The following is a 17826-nucleotide window of genomic DNA, read 5'->3' as shown; positions in this document are numbered from 1 at the left end:
ACTACATTATCTACATAATGATACATCTCCCCTTTTGGCAAAGAACAAGGAACACGATTTCTGAAAGCTAAAATAAAATAAATCAAAATACTCCAAATTTACTATAACGTAAAATTTCTTTCATAAAGTCTGTTTCTCCATGAATGGCATATTTTTGCTATCAGCACTTAATTATCTCTGCTCACTGTTTACATAGCACGCGTGCTCCGCTATCTAATGTTATCATATTACATTGTTTCAATTAATCTTGTCGGAGGTTTAACTGCCCTGCCAGATCTACTCATATATGTTTTTTCACTTGCTTCATTATCTGACCTTTTATTGCTTTTATCAGAGAATTGTGAAATACAGTCAGAATTTTCTTGAGGCGCCGAAAGGTTGTTATTTTCCACATTTTGCATGTCAACTTCAGGTATGCACTCTTTTGATTCATTGGTTTGTAACAAATGCCTCCTATTGCGACGATATGTGTTACCGTCAGGTGTTTTAACAGAGTATGACCTATCATGGTGTTTTTGCACTACTACTGCAGGACTCCAATTTTTATTTGCTTGCTGAATTCGTGCCGAATCTCCTATTTCTAATGGTGGTAAATGCTTGGCTGTCATATCATAATACACTTTCTCCCTTTCCTTGTTTGCTGACAATTTCTCACGAATGACCTTGTGTGAGATTTGCCGGGGAAGTAATTGTGACTTAGCAACTGGCAACACTGACCTAATTTGACGTTGGAACATAATTTCACTGGGTGAAAAACCTATTTTAAGTTTTGTAACCCTATATTCTTGTATTCCTATCATTGGGTCGGTGCCTGATGCTCTGGCCTTCGTGAAAATGCGCTTGCAAATTTTCACGTACGCTTCCGCAAAACCATTACCGGAGCTGTGGTAAGGACTTGTGGTCTGGTGTGTAAAATCCCAGAGCTTTGCAAAGTTTGCAAACTCATGAGATGCATAGCATGGCCCATTATCAGATACTACAATTTCTGGTATGCCAAATCTAGCAAATATGCCTTTGAGCCTACTTATAACTGTCGAACTTCTACAGTTAGGCAGCTCTTTGACCTCAAAGTAATGTGAATAATGGTCAGCGACTATCAAAAAGTCTTTGCCATTGAACTCAAATAGGTCTGTGCCAACTACCTGCCATGGGTATTCTGGAACTTGGGTGTAGACAAGCGGTTCTTTCTGGTTTGAGTCTCTGTGTTGCAAACATACAGGACATTTCAGAACAAGATCTTTAATTTCCTGGGTGATTCTAGGCCAGAAAACAATATCACTTGCTCTACTTATTGTTTTCTCTATTCCCATATGACTTGAAGAATGTAGTTTTGACAATAAGTCTGCCCTTAGGGATTTAGGAATAACAATTTTGTGACCCTTCATTATTACCCCATCCATGACGGTAAGCTCATCCTGTAATTCCAGAAATCTAGCAGTTCTGACTTGCAGTGATTTCTTTCATCAGGCCAACCTTCAATAATGACTTGCTTCAGGGACAAAAGTTGTTCGTCCCTGTCAGTATTGACCTTGATTTCTTGTAATTTCCGGTCACTTACCGGTAAGCTTCTTTTGACCATATTAACCTGGACTTCTACAGTTTCCGTCAGGGAAGGATCTGTATCCTTGACCGGAAATCTAGACAAAGTATCTGGTAAAGGAATCTGAGTTCCCTGCCTATAAGTGACATCTATATCATACTGTGAAATGTTTAAGAGTAGCCGCTGTAACCTAACAGGTGCAGCAAATAAGGGTTCTTACATATAGCTATCAATGGTAAGTGGTCTGTAACTACTTTGACTTTTTTCCCATACACCCACTGGTGGAATTTCTTCAAGCCAAATACCAGTCCAAGACACTCTAACTCAATCATAGCATAGTTCATTTGGCTTGGCGTAAGACTTTTACTGGCATAACCTATAGGTCTACCTTCTTGAAGGAGTGTGGCCCCAAGTCCTGACCTACTTGCGTCGGTTTGCAACTCTAAGGGTTTGGCCGGGTCATAGAAAGCAAGGACAGGAGCTTGCGTTATGATATCAATCATCTGATCATAAGCTTGCTGCTGTGATTCACCCAGAGAAATTCTACATCTTTCGCCAATAATTCTCGTAAGGGCAAAGTGACCTCAGATAGCCTAGGTGCATATCTAGCGAGATACTGACTCATGCCAAGTACCGTTTCGAGTTGTGACCTATTTTCCGGGATAGGCATTTCTCGAATTGCAGACACCTTGTCTGGATCTGGGCTAAGACCTTGTTTAGATATCACATGACCGAAATAACTAATCTGGGACTGCCCAACCTCCAGCTTATCTGGATTAAGGCGTATACCTTGTTCTAGTGACCTTTGGAGCACTGCTCTCAAATTCGCATCATGCTCCTCCCTTGTTTTGCCATATACTAAAATATCGTCTACTATGGCAGCTACCCCTGGGAGACCCTCAAATATTTCGTCTATTTTCTTTTGGAACAGATCCATGGCAGACGAAATACCCATTGGAAGCCTCAGATACCTGTACCTCCCAAATATGGTATTGAATGTAGTCAACATGGAAGACTTCTCTGTCAAATGCATGGCCCAGTAACCTGACCTAGCGTCTAATTTTGTAAAAAATGTAGCACCGTTTAGCTGGGGAAGTATGTCATCCAGTGTTTTTGTCGGATGATAAGGACGTTGAATGTTTCTGTTCAAGTCACCCGGATCAAGTACTATTCGCAAGTCACCTGATTTTTTCTGTACTGTCACCATTGAATTGACCCACTCAGTAGGCTCACTTACTTTTGTAATGACCCCCAATTTCTCCATCTTATCTAGCTCCTTCTTGCATTTATCTCGTAATGCAACAGGAATCCTACGTGGAGGATGAACCACAGGTTTAGCATCATGTTTCAGATAAATAGAACATTGCCCTGGAATAGAGCCAATGCCCTTAAAAACCTGGGAATATTCATTCAGCACTGCTGTTTTGTTAAGCGGGAGGATACATAATTGGAAGTGACAGCATGTGCGAGTTTAACTAGGCCAAAATCTATGGAAGTCTGAAAACCAAACAAGGGTGGTGACTGGGTGTCTACTACATGAAATTCTACATACTTTGTCTGTGCAGAAGGTTCATGGGTACACTGCAGGGTAATGGAACCTAGACATACTAAAGGGTTGCCATTATAACCTGTGAGCTTCGTTACAGAGGAACAGAGTGCGGTTTTTACACCTAATTGTTGCAATGCAAAATGAGGTAAAATATTCACCTGTGCGCCAGTGTCTATCTTGAAAGAAATTTGTTTCCCAAGAGGTCCAGTTTTAATATCCACAAATGCCTGATTGCACATCTTGTCCACAGCACTAATTACTGTATCAATGTAAATATCCTCAGATGAATCATCAGCCCTCACTTCATTGACACGTTTACTCCTGCACACCCTCGCGTAGTGATTCCATTTTTTACAGTTTCGGCATTGCACTCCCTTCGCCTTACACTGTTTGTCCCCATGGAATTGACCACAGTTTTGGCACGATTTGTGCGCGACATCGGGCTTGTTTTCCGTTGATTTCCGCGACCCGCCTTTGCACTTTATATCTCGTTTTCTCGATTCCTCTTTTTTGTGAGTAGTTTTCCGTACAAAGTTAATAGAAGACGATTCTTGCATGTTATTCATTTGCTCTTGTGCATATTCTACAGTTTGACATATGTCAACAGCTTTCGCCAATGTTAGTTTCTCACCTACTGTCAAAAGCTTCTCTCTAATTTTGGACGACTTTACACTGAACACGATTCGATCTCTAATCAAATCTTCCTTGTAGGCTTCGCCATAAGAACAATCATTTGCAAGTATCTTAAGTCGTGTGATGAATTGCTCCATGGTATTTTCACCTTGCACTTCATTATTAAATTTGAACCGCGCAAATACTGGGTTTGATTTCGGCTGAACGTGTTTTTCAAATGCGTCGGCGGTAGCTTTTACTGATTTTTTCTGATCAGCTGTCAACACTAAAGTTTTATAAATTTCTCTTCCTTTTTGTCCCATCCATAGGAGCAAGTATGTGATTTGTACTGGTTCATCTTTCCCCTTTAACGGACCCTGGAATATCAATTCCGCGTGACCTCTAAAGGTTTTGAATGTTTCCAACAAATTCGGACTGTCCCAGTCCATTGTAGGCGTCGGTACACCGGTTAAATCCATTATTTAAATCCGATACACTACATGCACTATATGCACAATGATTGTTAATAATCCTGACAAATGCGGATGTATTAAAATCGTTAATTTTCTGACACCATGTCTTATTGTAAAGAATGACCAACACAGTATTCTTACTATAAGTATATGTTTATTATATCAGTGCGCCTTAACAACTGCTGAAACAACATCCCAAACTGGGTGTGTATAAAATATACGCATGCGCTGTGAGTATACTACATTATCTACATAATGATACATGTATATATCGTACAAGTGAAAAGAAAATGTTTAACGTCTTCAATATCTTCTCCACAAGAACAGATTGAGTCCTGAGACAGATGGTTGCAAAATAAATGAAAATTCAAATTACTGCACGCGTTTCTAAGCCTTGCATGAATTATAGAAAATTTTCTTTCTCCTACAAGATACCATTTTGGAGTTTCTGTAGTTGGAAAAACGGTATTTTTAACAATCTTTTAAAACTTGATAAGGTGTTAGTGGCTCTTATTTCAGTATATAGCTAACGCTATTCTAACACAAAATGCGTAAAAAACTATTCTAACACGATCCGATTCATTTTCCTATTAAACGCTGGAAACAGTGAATTATTAAACAACAATTCACTGTTCTGACGTCACGATTATTACGTCACAGCGTCAAACGGCGTAGCGGCGCGCTGGAAAAGAAACCGATTGAAAATGGGCAAATATTTAATGAATGCCGACAAGGATGTACTTCAAAATCCTTGGTAACATGTTAGAATCGAAATAATATATGAGCCGTGCCATGGGAAAACCAACATAGTGGGTGTGCGACAAGCATGGATCCAGACCAGCCTGCGCATCCGCGCAGTCTGGTCAGGATCCATGCTGTTCGCTTTTAAAGCCTATTGGAGTTGGAGAAACTGTTAGCGAACAGCATGGATCCTGACCAGACTGCTCGGATGCGCAGGCTGGTCTGGATCCATGCTGGTCGCACACCCACTATGTTGGTTTTCCCATGGCACGGCTCATATCTCATTTAGTGTTTTGCTTTTGAATAAATCACTGTTTGTCGTTCAGATGCGTAGATTTATATCACTCGGACTGCGACCTGCGCCCTCGTGATATAATTCCTTCGTATCTGAACTCCAAACAGTGATTTATTCAGCGACAAATCACCGATAAGATATATTATTTCTTACATAAACGAATAAATTATCCCTCAACGACATTAAATTTCCTGAAACGCGCGGGAATGTCTGCGTTGTTTTTTCACGTTGACGTCATTTGCTTTTAAATTAACCGTATTAGGGCCGTAATGCGCTTACGCTTTGCCACGGTACGCGCATGTATGAAAAGGTGTTATAACAGCACGTGAGCACGAGAATCTCTCTGTTAACACACGTTTTCTCTCCTGTTAAAACACCCCCGAAAAGTGACAAGAACAGCAATTTTATGTTAGAATGTACTTCTTGTACTCTTGAACAGTTTATAGACATTCATGCCATCATGAAAATTGTTAATTTTATAATCATATAAACATTACGAAGAAGAAATCTATACATTGTATCGAAAAAAATTAGTAGGCAGGTGTAAACCGGGATGCTAGATGCCTAGAGCAATGACTGTTATATAACTGTTTTGAACCCCGTTTGGCAGGGTCATAGTCGGTGGGTCGACGTTTGTCGGAGCGTTATAGGGATGTTCGGTGGGGTGAGATTCGGCGGGGCGACGTTCGTCGTCGTGTCGCTGCGACAGAATGAAATAACGAACTGGCACAAATCCGCCACCATAGTTGAACCAATTAGTAAGAAAGAAAGACTGAAATATTAAGTAGCGAAATAAACATATACTACGTATTTTAGCTATTAAAGATGAAGTTTATAGCTTGCGGTATCAATAAATTTTCATTGCAAAACAACATATTTTCTTTCAGAAAATCTTGTAGTTCGGATCCCAATGCTTTGCTTTTGTTTCGTATATATTATATAAATATTGCATTCCTGAGAGGGTGATATGAAAAATGTTCACCGCGAGATATATGAATATTGACCGAGGCGCCAGCCGAGGTCTATTTTTATATTTCGAGGGGTGAACATTTTTCATATCACCCTCTCAGGAATGCAATATTTATTTTATTATACCGAAAACGTATAAGGGTCAAAGCTTTTACTGGAAAATCAACATAATAATGTATTTAACATTAAAAAGTAATTACTAATCTTTATTTGTTAGCACTCATAATTTGTGGCGACTTTGCTGTGTAATAAGACTTTTTTGATAGATTTAGTTTAGACGTTTACATATCGCTGACCCCTATATTTATTCTAATATTTCAACATTGCGTCAATCAGTAACATTCGAAAAACGGTGATAACTTTCTTTTTTCTAAATGAAACATATAAGTGTGAGCACTCATTTTCTTAGTTAGATCATTTCCAAACTTATTGTGGTAGTTTCGATTCAATATTCAGTGATGAAAAATTGTTTTCGAAATATTTTGCACGTAGCATAAAAAAGAAAATTCGGCCGTGTTCGCACATGCAAGAGCACCAGAAGAGGGTAATTTAATCCTAACGTATAATTATATAAGCGCCTCGTCTGAAAATTTATCGACTCTGTCTTTTAATCAATGCGAAAGTATCAATCTCTCAACGGGTGATATGAAAAAATAATATCACATGCGCAGAAAAACAAAATAACGCTGTTGCGCATGTGATATGAAATTGTGGATCATATCACCTGCGCAGAAATTGAAAATAACTATTTTGCGCATGTGATATAAAATCACTGCCCATATGATATATTATTCACGTTAAACTAAAGGGGGAAATTTGCATTGGACATTTATGTGAGGTATAATAAACCTAAATATAATCTAATATCCTGCTATGTTGACCAGTGTCAAACCTGCAGGGGGAAAACGTGCCACCAGGTCAAATAAATTACTCCATTATTTTTTCCTTAGAGCAATTTCTTGTACTGAAGCAATCATACTGTCCGGAAAATGGGTATGACAATGACATAAATCACAAGACATTTTTTCCATTTGCCATCTAATACAGTTATTCTGGATCATTTATTTTAAGTACTGTGTCCAATATCTGTGGTAAACATTAGCATCATCATCATCGCCGCAGTCATCATCATCATCAACACATTCCGCCGAATGCGGAGGGATATAGTTTTGGCGTTGTCCGACCACCGTCCGAGCAATAGCTAGGAAGTGGTTTGGAATATTTAAATAAAACTTCATTAACATCTTCAACACTATAGGGAAAAGCGGCATATCAAGTTTCAGTCAGCTTGTCCAAGTAACACCAGAGTTATGGCCCTCAGTAGTTTCTAGTTTTAACTATATAGGATACTACAAATATGACAATTTCTGATCTATACCTTGTGACATATGACTTAGGACTATGAAACTTGAATTAAATTTAGATCACCATACTGTGGTGGTGCAAACACGTTATCGTCAAGATGTTTTTAGTAACTTCAGAGTTATTGTTCTTTAATTGTTTAAAAATCCACATATTTGTACATAACAAACTAACCAATTGGTAGAATTTCATTAAACTTCTTTCATTTTTTCCATGAACATTTATTATCAACATGTGAAGTTGTGTACCCACATCCGGCCACCCGGATATTTTCCGATGTATATCAGAAGAAATTGGCCAAAACTGTACACTTCTAATGTGTGAAAAGTAACGTGTAATTTTTGTTTGATTTTTAATGTATATTTCTGTTTTCAAATAAAAGTGTCTGTTGGATACCTTTTTGTTTATATATCACATACAAATCTAAAATATTGAAATTACTAAAAGTAAGCCAAAACGAAATATTTTCCTTTTTCTCTTTTTTTTTTAATTTAGAGATTCTCAAATAAAATACATATGACGACTTTTTGGAATAGAATGCATTTATGGAAAGTGCAACACCCCTCACGTCCCCTAGCACCGGCTTAATCTGAATCATATTACAGAGATCCATGATCCCAAAGGTTAATGTTAGTTTGAAATACCTTGCATATTCAATAACTACCTTGTTCAGTTAGATATTGTTTCAATACCTAAGTTGTTGTATGATCACGCCATCTTGACTTTATTCCCCTTTTTGTGTTTTTCTATTTATGCAGACGAATTTAATGGTGGTAAAATCTAGTCAAAGGGTACAGAACAATTTAAGTGAATATGAAAACATATTTCTATTCTAATTACAAGGTAATTTTACTTACCAAAATACGACCAAACGCTTAACAAGTGTGTATTGAACAGCAACATTTTAAATTGCTTTAGCTTCGAAAACACTTTGCAACCTAAAGAATGTCCAGACAATTTATTTCGGGTAAATTCTAAGCAAATTCTTATCAATAAAATCTATAATTCTTTAGAAGCAAACAATCAAATTTGATTGAATCTGTTCATGAAAGGTAATGGTATGTGCAACACTCTTCACGCACCCTTGCACAAGCTTAAGAGGGGTTTAATTGAATGGATTCCATGATACTAAAGGACTAGACAATAACACTACTCTCAGGGGTCCTTTATTTAGGATGATAGTCTGAAACGACGTCTTCCACTAGGTCATGATTTTTTTTCTCAAAAGGACATGACAATGTTATGATCATTATATACCTACGTGAAGCAAAACTGCAACATCCGCTGTATTACATAAATTGTATACTGTGGGTTGTGGTTTACAAACTTCGTAAGATTTGGGTCATGGCAATTTTTCAGTTGTACACTTGTATTTAAAAAAATGTTATAAGAAGTTTAATCAAATGAGCTTTTGACCCAACTATTTTGAGACACATCGCATGTCTAGTGTTCAACCTTTTTTACAATTAGACGCTACGCTTTCCTCTAAAACCCAAAAATTAACAAGAGCATTTTTTGTGTTGTACATAACATGCCTTCTGATGGCATTGCGTATGTTAGGGATTCAGCTGACGGGGATAACTTTTACACTGTCCTGAGAGTTTGGAACATGGTGGGGTAAGAGTGAGGCTAAGTACACCATAAACCGGTTTAAGCTTCTTGTTGGTGTTTTTGCCACTGACCGTTCCAAGTCGGTGTTCCACTGTATTTGTTTGTTTTATCCTCATATGTTTGCTTTGTGTGCGAGTGTATGCAGTGCCGTAGCCAGACACAGATTTTAACCGAGGCAAACTAGGGGCGTCCGGGGGCATGCCAGCCGTTCGAAGCCCCGCCTAAATTTCCCCCCAGGACATCTCTGGTGCGTTCTGGAGCACTCTCAGACTGTGTAATATCACAGTAAAAATCGTCCTTTTAGCCCTATTTCTCACAGTCACTTTCACACTTTCATATTTTAAGAAAAAAAAATATATTGATAACAAGAAAACCAGCAGTAAAGACATACAGAAACATGCTATTTATCAGGTTACTAGTAGTTCAATAGTTTATTAGTTTATAACCCGAGAGGGCGTAGGTACGGGAGGGTTGCTCTGTCCGTGATGGGGTGGGGGAGAGGGGTCGAGGTCAGGGGTCTCCCACTAAAACGTTTTGAAATATTGGCATGACATGATCTCTGTTGGTTTTTGTTGTTGTTTTCTTTTTGGGGTGGGTTTGTGGGGGGGGGGGGGGGGGAAGTTGTTGTTGCTTTTAATTTTGAGGTACCGAAGGGGAGAACCTCTTCATTTTAGGGCGGTCATGGGGCTCTAATTTTTTTTGAAATTTTGAACTAAGATATGAAATGATGGCCTATGGTGCATTTTCGGTCCTAATATTTAGGTATTTTAGGAAAAACCACCTCAATTTAGGGGGCCAGGGGATTAATACAGGTATGAAACATGACCTCTGGTACTTTGGTTGGTCTAAATTTTAAGGTGTGGGAGGGGGAACCCCTGGATTTTTCTCCCTCTGAAAAATTTTGAAATACAAGTATGAAATGGTGGCCTATGATGCATATTTTGGTCTAAATTTTGAGGTACTGTAGGGGAAAACCCTCATTTTAGGAGAGTCAGGAGGCTCTCCCCATGGAAGTTTTTGAAATACAGGTATGAAATGGTGGCCTCTGGTGCATGTTTTGGTCTAAATTTTAAGTTGTTGGAGGGGGGTTCCCCCATATTTTAGTGGGGTCAGTGGGCTTTCTTCCTGGAAAAAAATTTGAAATACAGATATGAAATGGTGGCCTTTGTATGGTGCATTTTTGGTCTAAATTTTGAGGTACTGTAGAGGCAACCCCTCATTCTAATGTGTCTGGGGGCACTCCCCCTGGAAAAATTTGAATTACATGCATGAAATGGTGGTCTCTGGTGCATTTCTCAGCCAACTTGTGGATGGGGGAGGGGCAAGGGCCTACTTGGCCCGGCCCTGGATCTGGGCCTGGCCAGGTTATCAATAGGACTGCTAGGATTTCTGTCTCACCTTGCCTCAATGATGTCATGAGGCAAATGATATTCTGATATATTCTAATGGTGTTAATATACTTTTTTGAACTTTTATAACTGAATTTTCATGAGTGTGACAGGCCTGCTTTTTACTCCTTTTTTATTTTTGGCTCCTCAAATTTTAACCGAGGCAACTGCCTCGGTTTGCCTCAGTGTGGCTACGGCGCTGGTGTATGTATGTTGTTCGTGTGCATGCCCATGTGCTGGGTTTAGGGAGCTGCGTTTTTGGGCATGGTTATTTCCTTGTTATTTTACAAGTATTGTGGTTGTCAAATTACTTATTACGGTCTTAAAGCATCTCAAGTACCACAGAAACACTTTGACATAATTGCATTACTCACAGAGAGCCGAATTACCCAAGCAATACGGATATGGTACGGTTTTGGACAATTATTTATTACCTATCAGACGCATGACAAAATCATATATAAAGCGTTTTTGAACCCAGGAATATTTATTTCTGCAGACGCTCCAAAAAAAAAAAGACTTTTTAGTTTTTACAGCTGAAAACATAAAACAAGAGAACCAAATTTTTATTTTGGTAACTATTTTATCAGACGTTGCCGAACATCTGTGATTTCATAATAAGTTTTCAAACGCAGTATAACAACCTGTGTAAAATGGTCAACCATTCACGTAACCATGCTAAATTTCTATAATGAACTAATCAGTACTGTTAATAACTGTTTTGCACCTTTATTTAACAAGATCCATGTATAAACTTTCCACTATTTCAGTATTTGTCCATTCTAAAGTTTGAAATGTGGCAGTAGAATCTTTAACTTTTTTAAAATGGCTTTCAGTTTTATGACCAGAGCATACATGCCATAATTTTTCAGAACGTTTCCGGGATTCTGAGTTAAAATTTCCGGGATTTTTACCTTTTGACAGGGACATACACCGTGACATTGGTATTCGTCTGTTTCATGCTAAAATATCGTAATATACATGTAGTTTCCTGAGATAAACATTGTTCACTCGCATGTATTAATTTGCGGCAAATGTCGTCTAGCTTTCTAAGGGAGGTAAATATATGTATACGGGTAATACATCTATAGTTCGGCACGTGAATTTATTGCATTCCCGAGGTGAACAGAATTTGGAGACTTACTATATACGAAGAATCAACCTGGTCATCGTGATTTAGATTCTAGCTAATTTGGTATCATTCTAAAGCTTAAACATTTATCTAATAATTAAATCGGATCCTTAAAGAAATGAAATAAATCTTGTAGATAAAATCGACAATATAAAATCGGATTAATTTTCATTGGTCGGTCGGCAAAGGCATTCAGCATTTTAATTTAGAATATGTGTGACAATTGATCTAGATCTTAAATAATTACAACCTTTTAAAATAATTATCGTTTAATTGACCGTTTTCAATAATCTCTTCTATAAAGGCTACATGTAGCTTTACCGCCAACGTGCTAAAAAACAGAGAGATTTACGACTATTGTTCCTAATTTAACTATCATAAAACAGTTATTGATTGCATAATCCTGTCAGTTCTTAATCAGGGTCATCATAATAACTGACTGTAACTTAATCAGTGTCATCAAAAGATCGTCGCCTGATCAAAGCAGGCTTAATTAACACGTGTCCCACTCGAGGGCATGAAACTGATTAGGAATAAACAATGTGACACCGGGGACTGTTTATTATGTAAAATTTAACAACTTATAGACAAAAACAAGTTTTTGGGGGGGATTATTTTTATTTGTTCCTGTATTTTTATTTTTCCGGGACATTTTAAGATTGTCCGGGACACCGGGACAAGTATGTAATTTCCAGGACAATCCCGGACAATCCGGGACGTATCACATGTATGGACCAGAGATATTTTCAAATAGTAAAAGCTAGGCAAAGTCAACAATTTCAAAATCTTACAAAATATTTGCATGAATATAAAAAAAAATATTGCTTTTATGCTAACTAAACTGTTCTAAAAGTTGTAGAACAATCCATTCACAAATAAAGTAAAAACAATAATTTAAGTTCAGACGGTGAAAACAATGTCTGAAATTACAATGGAAAACCCCCCATTTAATCATTTTTGACAATAAATTGAAAACTTATCGACATATCTTGAAAATTTAAAAAAATCTGTTATAAAGAATTCTGCCTGACTTAAAAGTTTATCTTTAACCTTGATGGTCTGTTATATATGCATTAAAACAGACTGAAAAAAAAGCTGGCTGACATTATAATATAAAATGTCAAGTACTGTATAGACCTTTTTACCCAAACTACGGTAACTATGCAAATTCCACAGATGTTTTGATTTTATCGCGCATGTGCTCTTTACGTGTGGCAAAAAAACTCTTAACGATAAGAAAACCTACACAAAATCATTTTATTATGAATTATGAATTGTTTTGCCACTATAAGGTTGATTTCAGTCAAGTAATTTATTATATAGTATGCTTTGGTTAAACACATGTATGTTTTTAATCATATCTTACCTGAAAAGCCTGCTTTATTCATATTTTTGTCAGACAAGAACAAACATTTCCAGTCCATTTCCACACATCATACTAATATAAAACTTGTTCCTTACATTTAAAAATGTCATATTTTTTCATTATATCTATTTTTCCCACAATTTCAAATCATATTGTATATATTTTTCTCCGACCTGAATGATATCTACATACTTGGGGGTCGCGGCTCCATGTCACTGAGGTTGCTGTTTTAAGTGATCTACCGGAAATCGTTACGTAACTATTATGCAAATGACATGATTAAATATAGGACATCGTAATAATAAAGATCCTTTTAGGGGTGTCCCCTAATTAGAGCGGATCATAAAATTTACTGAAGCATGTAAGATGGCTTTGATGTGATGTACTTTAATGTATTCGGTAATCAATGCCATAATATAAGAACGTACTCGGATTAATATATCACGTGGCAGAGCCGTTTTGTGAATCAAAAATAAACATTTTAACGAGGTACCTAGTATTTTAAGTTCTATAAGAATATATTTTGGAACTTTAATGGACATTTTCATTTAAAACTATAAAAGTGTAGTTACAAAAAATCTAAACTCGAATGATATGAATAAAATCCAGGACTATAACTACACACTGAAGGAAAACACCTAATATAAATCTCTAATCATTTTATTTCTTATGTTTACATGCTAGATCATTTTCATATCGAAAATGTATCGTGACTAGAAGTCATTATTTGTAATTCAATAGAATAATTATGATAAACTTTAATTTCCGCACAAAAATAGAACAGATAAAGAATGTAAATGTAGAACACCCTTCCCCGCTACACGCACCATCTCTATTTAATCTGACTGCGTCCGAACCAATTCGATAGTGTCGTATAAAAACTTTCAAATTCGAAGAATCAATAGAAATAAAAATAACAGTTTTAAAATGATTATTATTAGATCTATATTTATGATTTTTATTTATTCATTTTATTTTTTTTCTTTGAATTCGGAATGAATTGATCAGTATGATTGGATAAAAAAAATCAAAGGCTGAACTTTGTTATTTTCAACTGTGACATTAAATTATATTTTAAGAATCATGTAAGCTAATTGCGACAGGTTGTAAGTTATGTGAGATCATGTTAGGAAATAGAACAAAAACTTTATTAATTTATGGAAAATACCATTTTTTTCATTTTTCTTAACCTGAATTTGTCAAGACAACCTTGCTGAAAAAATATTTATTAATCCAAAATCATCAAAGCTAGATAATGCGCATTAGTTAAACTATATCAGCTGTGAGTTTGCAAAGAGCTACATATATTTTCCTTTGTCTTTTAGTGGATATTTACTATAAAACAAACTTATTATTGATCGAATATATTGAAATAAGGTATAACTCTAACGTTATTTATATTGTGCAGTCATGTTTTTTTGCCCTACGTAGATTGCGCATGCGCAAAAATTGTTTCCCGATGCTAAGGAATTAGTACAGAGTAAAAAGGTCTATTGGACAATTGTACATGTTTTATGATCGACTTGAAGGGAAACATTTCTTATTCTGAAAAATAAAATAGAGAAAGAAATTAATAAAACACATCTATAAATGTTTCCTTTATTGCTTCTCAGTTTTCTTTAATAATTCAAGAGGCAATAATTTTGATGCTTACTGAGATACAAGCTTACATACAAAAAACATAACTAAATATTTCTATGTCTTAAAGGAGCATAACTAAAGTCTTTGTAAAAATGCAGAATATAGTTGTGGAACCTAAGCACTATATGTCAGGTCATCAAAGTGTTTTTCATCTGTTTCCTTGAGTGGATACTGAGATACAATGTACCAGCTTACATACAAATCTTAACCCAAAAAAATCACTTCAATAGTTGAAAAGGGGGCATAACTTTGTAAAAATGCACATCAAAGCACAGTATCAGTAAAAAATGGAACATTATGCGTACATTTTTTCATCTTTAAACAGTCGTCCTCTTATTGTGCTCTAGCATATTTTTGTTACCAAGTGTTGATGCTTTGATGTTTGGTTGTTTTGATTAGAAATTATTTGTCTGTTTTCATGGTATTGAGTTTTGTATTGTCACAGTATTAGAGAGCAATTCAGTTTGCTTACATATTGCTTTATTTTAACTGTGACGGCCAATTAGATCTTTGTCAGGTATTATCTTTATTGAATTTATCAGTTGTCGCCACGTCAAAGCCAATTGATGCTGCATTAGTTTGTTATTCACTACTGCACAATCAGCATGCAGGAAATGAGTCGAGGAGGAAAAGGTTTTCAGTTACAATTACTTGCCAACCCGGGTACTAGATATTGTCATCTGTAGCCTTGGCAACTAAATACAAGAGATACTTAGATCGCTGTGATTGGAATCTTGTAGCAGAATTAATTGTTCCATTCTCAGTACAATGATCATATCTGAGTGTGGCTGCTAATTGATTTGCTGCAAAAAAAAATGATGATATAAAACTGTAATTACACACTTTTATCAATATGGTAATGGCCCTTAACAAATGGGCAATCATGAGAAACTAATTTCTTTAATGATTTTTCAATTATATTCAGTTGTTCTGTTTGAAAATAAGGAGGATGTTTTCTTTCTTGGATTGATATTAATAAAAATAACAATGTGTAGGTATCTTTTTTTAACATTTTTAAAAGTACATGTATGTATTAGATTTATAGATTCTTACACTATCTCGGATTTATCAGGGCTTTTTACCCCTATAAATCTACCTCCTGTAAAAGGAGGTAATCCCAATGCAAAAAAGTATGTTTTTTTCCCAAAGTTTAATTCAAAATTCCCAAATGATTATACCTTTTAGGGGTTTTGCTGTTTTAAGATAGTTTTGCTAATTTTTATGTATATTTAGATAAATTATAATACTGTAGAACAATTACTGAAATGCAATTTATTAATATTTCACACAAAAATACATTTATGTAGATTTTGGTAATTTGCAAATTGTCCCAATTAAGACAAATTCCGAGAGCATTTTCCCAATTCCACCGGTGTCGGTGGCATTCCCAAATTGATGAAAAAAGACCTGTTTATGCTATTTTACTGCTAAGATAAAAAAAAAATTTAAATACCGTCAAGGTTGTATTCAACAAAATGCAGGTGCAATGTTAAATTTTGCTTTCCTTTAAATAATTAGGAAAGGAATTTAGATGCACTGTAATATGATTAATTTTCATTGCTGTTGGATTATACGGTAAATGGCTCTCCTACTCCCATCCTGGTTTTTAGTCATAGTTGAGGCTTAATAATATAGTGGAAAAAAAGGATATGTGCTGTACAGCTTTTCTTTTTATACTTACTAAATTTCAGCAGTATTTTCAACATCATTGACATTAAACAAAATGCCAGCTGTACCAAGTTGTTTATTTTTTGCCCTGGTTAAATATGTTGCTGTGTTGAAATCAAGATTTATTCAGCTTTAAAAAAAATGAAACAGGATTTTAAAAGATTGGACTATTTCTTCCCTGTATGCATTTTAGTGCTTGTAGTTTCATTTATTATAATGTAGAAAATACAGAAATCCTTCTTTTTTAAATACAGTTATTTTAAGAGACTATAATTATGAGCCGCGCCATGAGAAAACCAACAAAGTGCATTTGTGACCAGCATGGATTCACATTCGCGCAGTCTGGTCAGGATCCATGCTGTTTGCTTTCAAAGCCTATTGCAATTAGAGAAACCATTAGCGGACAGCATGGATCCTGACCAGACTGTGCGGATGTGCAGGCTGGTCCTGGTCCATGCTGGTCGCAAACGCACTATGTTGGTTTTCTCATGGAGCGGCTCATATTATTATACTGTTTGGCTCAGCACTTTTTCAGCTTAAGTTGATTGTCTCAGTACTGTGATCAATAATGTTATTACAAAGTAATTTTTCATTTAAAAAGCAACAATAGTGAGGAGTGTCCTATCTTGACATTTCCAAATTACATGAACAAGTTTTTTTTAGCTTTTAAATACTCTTACAAGCGTTAAATAATTAAAGTTACATTGTCTGTTTTCTAAAATTTGATTATCTATTTTAGAAGCAGATTGTCAGAATTCAATTAGCATTAATTTTCTTTGAGTTTTAATATGACACTATTTCTCATGTTTTCAGCAGAGGAGAATCTTCCCCTTAAAGTACGGGCATGTACTTTAATTCAAGCATGTACTTTAATTCGAGCATGTACTTTAATTAAAGGTAGTATGTGCTATGTTAGTATATTGTATATTTTTATCTTTATATTAGAATCTGATTTTGTGTATTCACAGTATTGGTATTTAATTTTTAGTGACAAGAAATGTTTCAGGTATATCCAAATACAGAGAACGACTTGTTCAAAGAATTTGAGATGATAAAATTGAATATTTTTTGTTAATGACATTGATTAAAATTTTACATCTGATATTTAAGAAATAGACTGTACGTCCCAAACAGTGGTTTGTCCTTTGTTTGGAGTTCAAATGCAAAGAAATGATATCAAATGGATTAAGGCAGCTGGATGGCAAACAAGGATTCTATTCGAGAGAAAATTGCTGTTTGGTCTAAATTAGTTCAATTCTTACATGATATTGAGGATTATAATCTACATCCTTGACGGTATCCACTAAAATTTTAGTTTTCTTTTCCAGCACGCCACTGGCTATGTCTTACTAACTGTAACATACCAACTGTGATTTTGTAGCGCATTATCACCCAGTTTCAGTCTTTCTAGAGGAATAGGAAAATGAAAAGCATCATGTTAGAATACAAAAATTAAATTTGCCCCATTAATGTAAAAAA

General features: G+C 35.8%; 2 protein-coding genes across 4 annotated transcripts in view; one reads left to right on the top strand and one right to left on the bottom strand.

Annotated features, from left to right (window-relative positions):
* Positions 1–227: 227 nt before the first annotated feature.
* LOC128555943 (uncharacterized) lies at positions 228–1400 on the bottom strand. Its single transcript, XM_053539785.1, has one exon. The coding sequence runs from the start codon at positions 1398–1400 to the stop codon at positions 228–230; it is 1173 nt and encodes a 390-aa protein (XP_053395760.1).
* A 9589-nt stretch (positions 1401–10989) lies between these two features.
* Positions 10990–17826, top strand: part of LOC123524299 (dynein light chain Tctex-type 5-B-like) — a 38344-nt gene continuing 31507 nt past the window's right edge. The window contains exon 1 of one of the 3 annotated variants that reach the window (XM_045302384.2): positions 10990–11114. Coding sequence is in view for 1 of the 3 variants with exons in the window: in XM_045302382.2 (XP_045158317.1) it covers positions 15667–15670 (4 nt within the window). In the remaining 2 variants the exon portion in view is untranslated. Of the gene's footprint in view, positions 11115–15651; positions 15671–16411; positions 16528–17826 lie in introns of those variants that run through there. The other 2 variants (XM_045302382.2, XM_045302385.2) reach the window with 2 other exon arrangements.

The sequence above is a fragment of the Mercenaria mercenaria genome, chromosome 3 (assembly GCF_021730395.1).
Source record: "Mercenaria mercenaria strain notata chromosome 3, MADL_Memer_1, whole genome shotgun sequence".
NCBI lineage: Eukaryota > Metazoa > Mollusca > Bivalvia > Venerida > Veneridae > Mercenaria > Mercenaria mercenaria.
The sequence above is the reverse complement of the archived record's forward strand: the minus strand, read 5'-3'. Positions and strand labels throughout refer to the sequence as shown.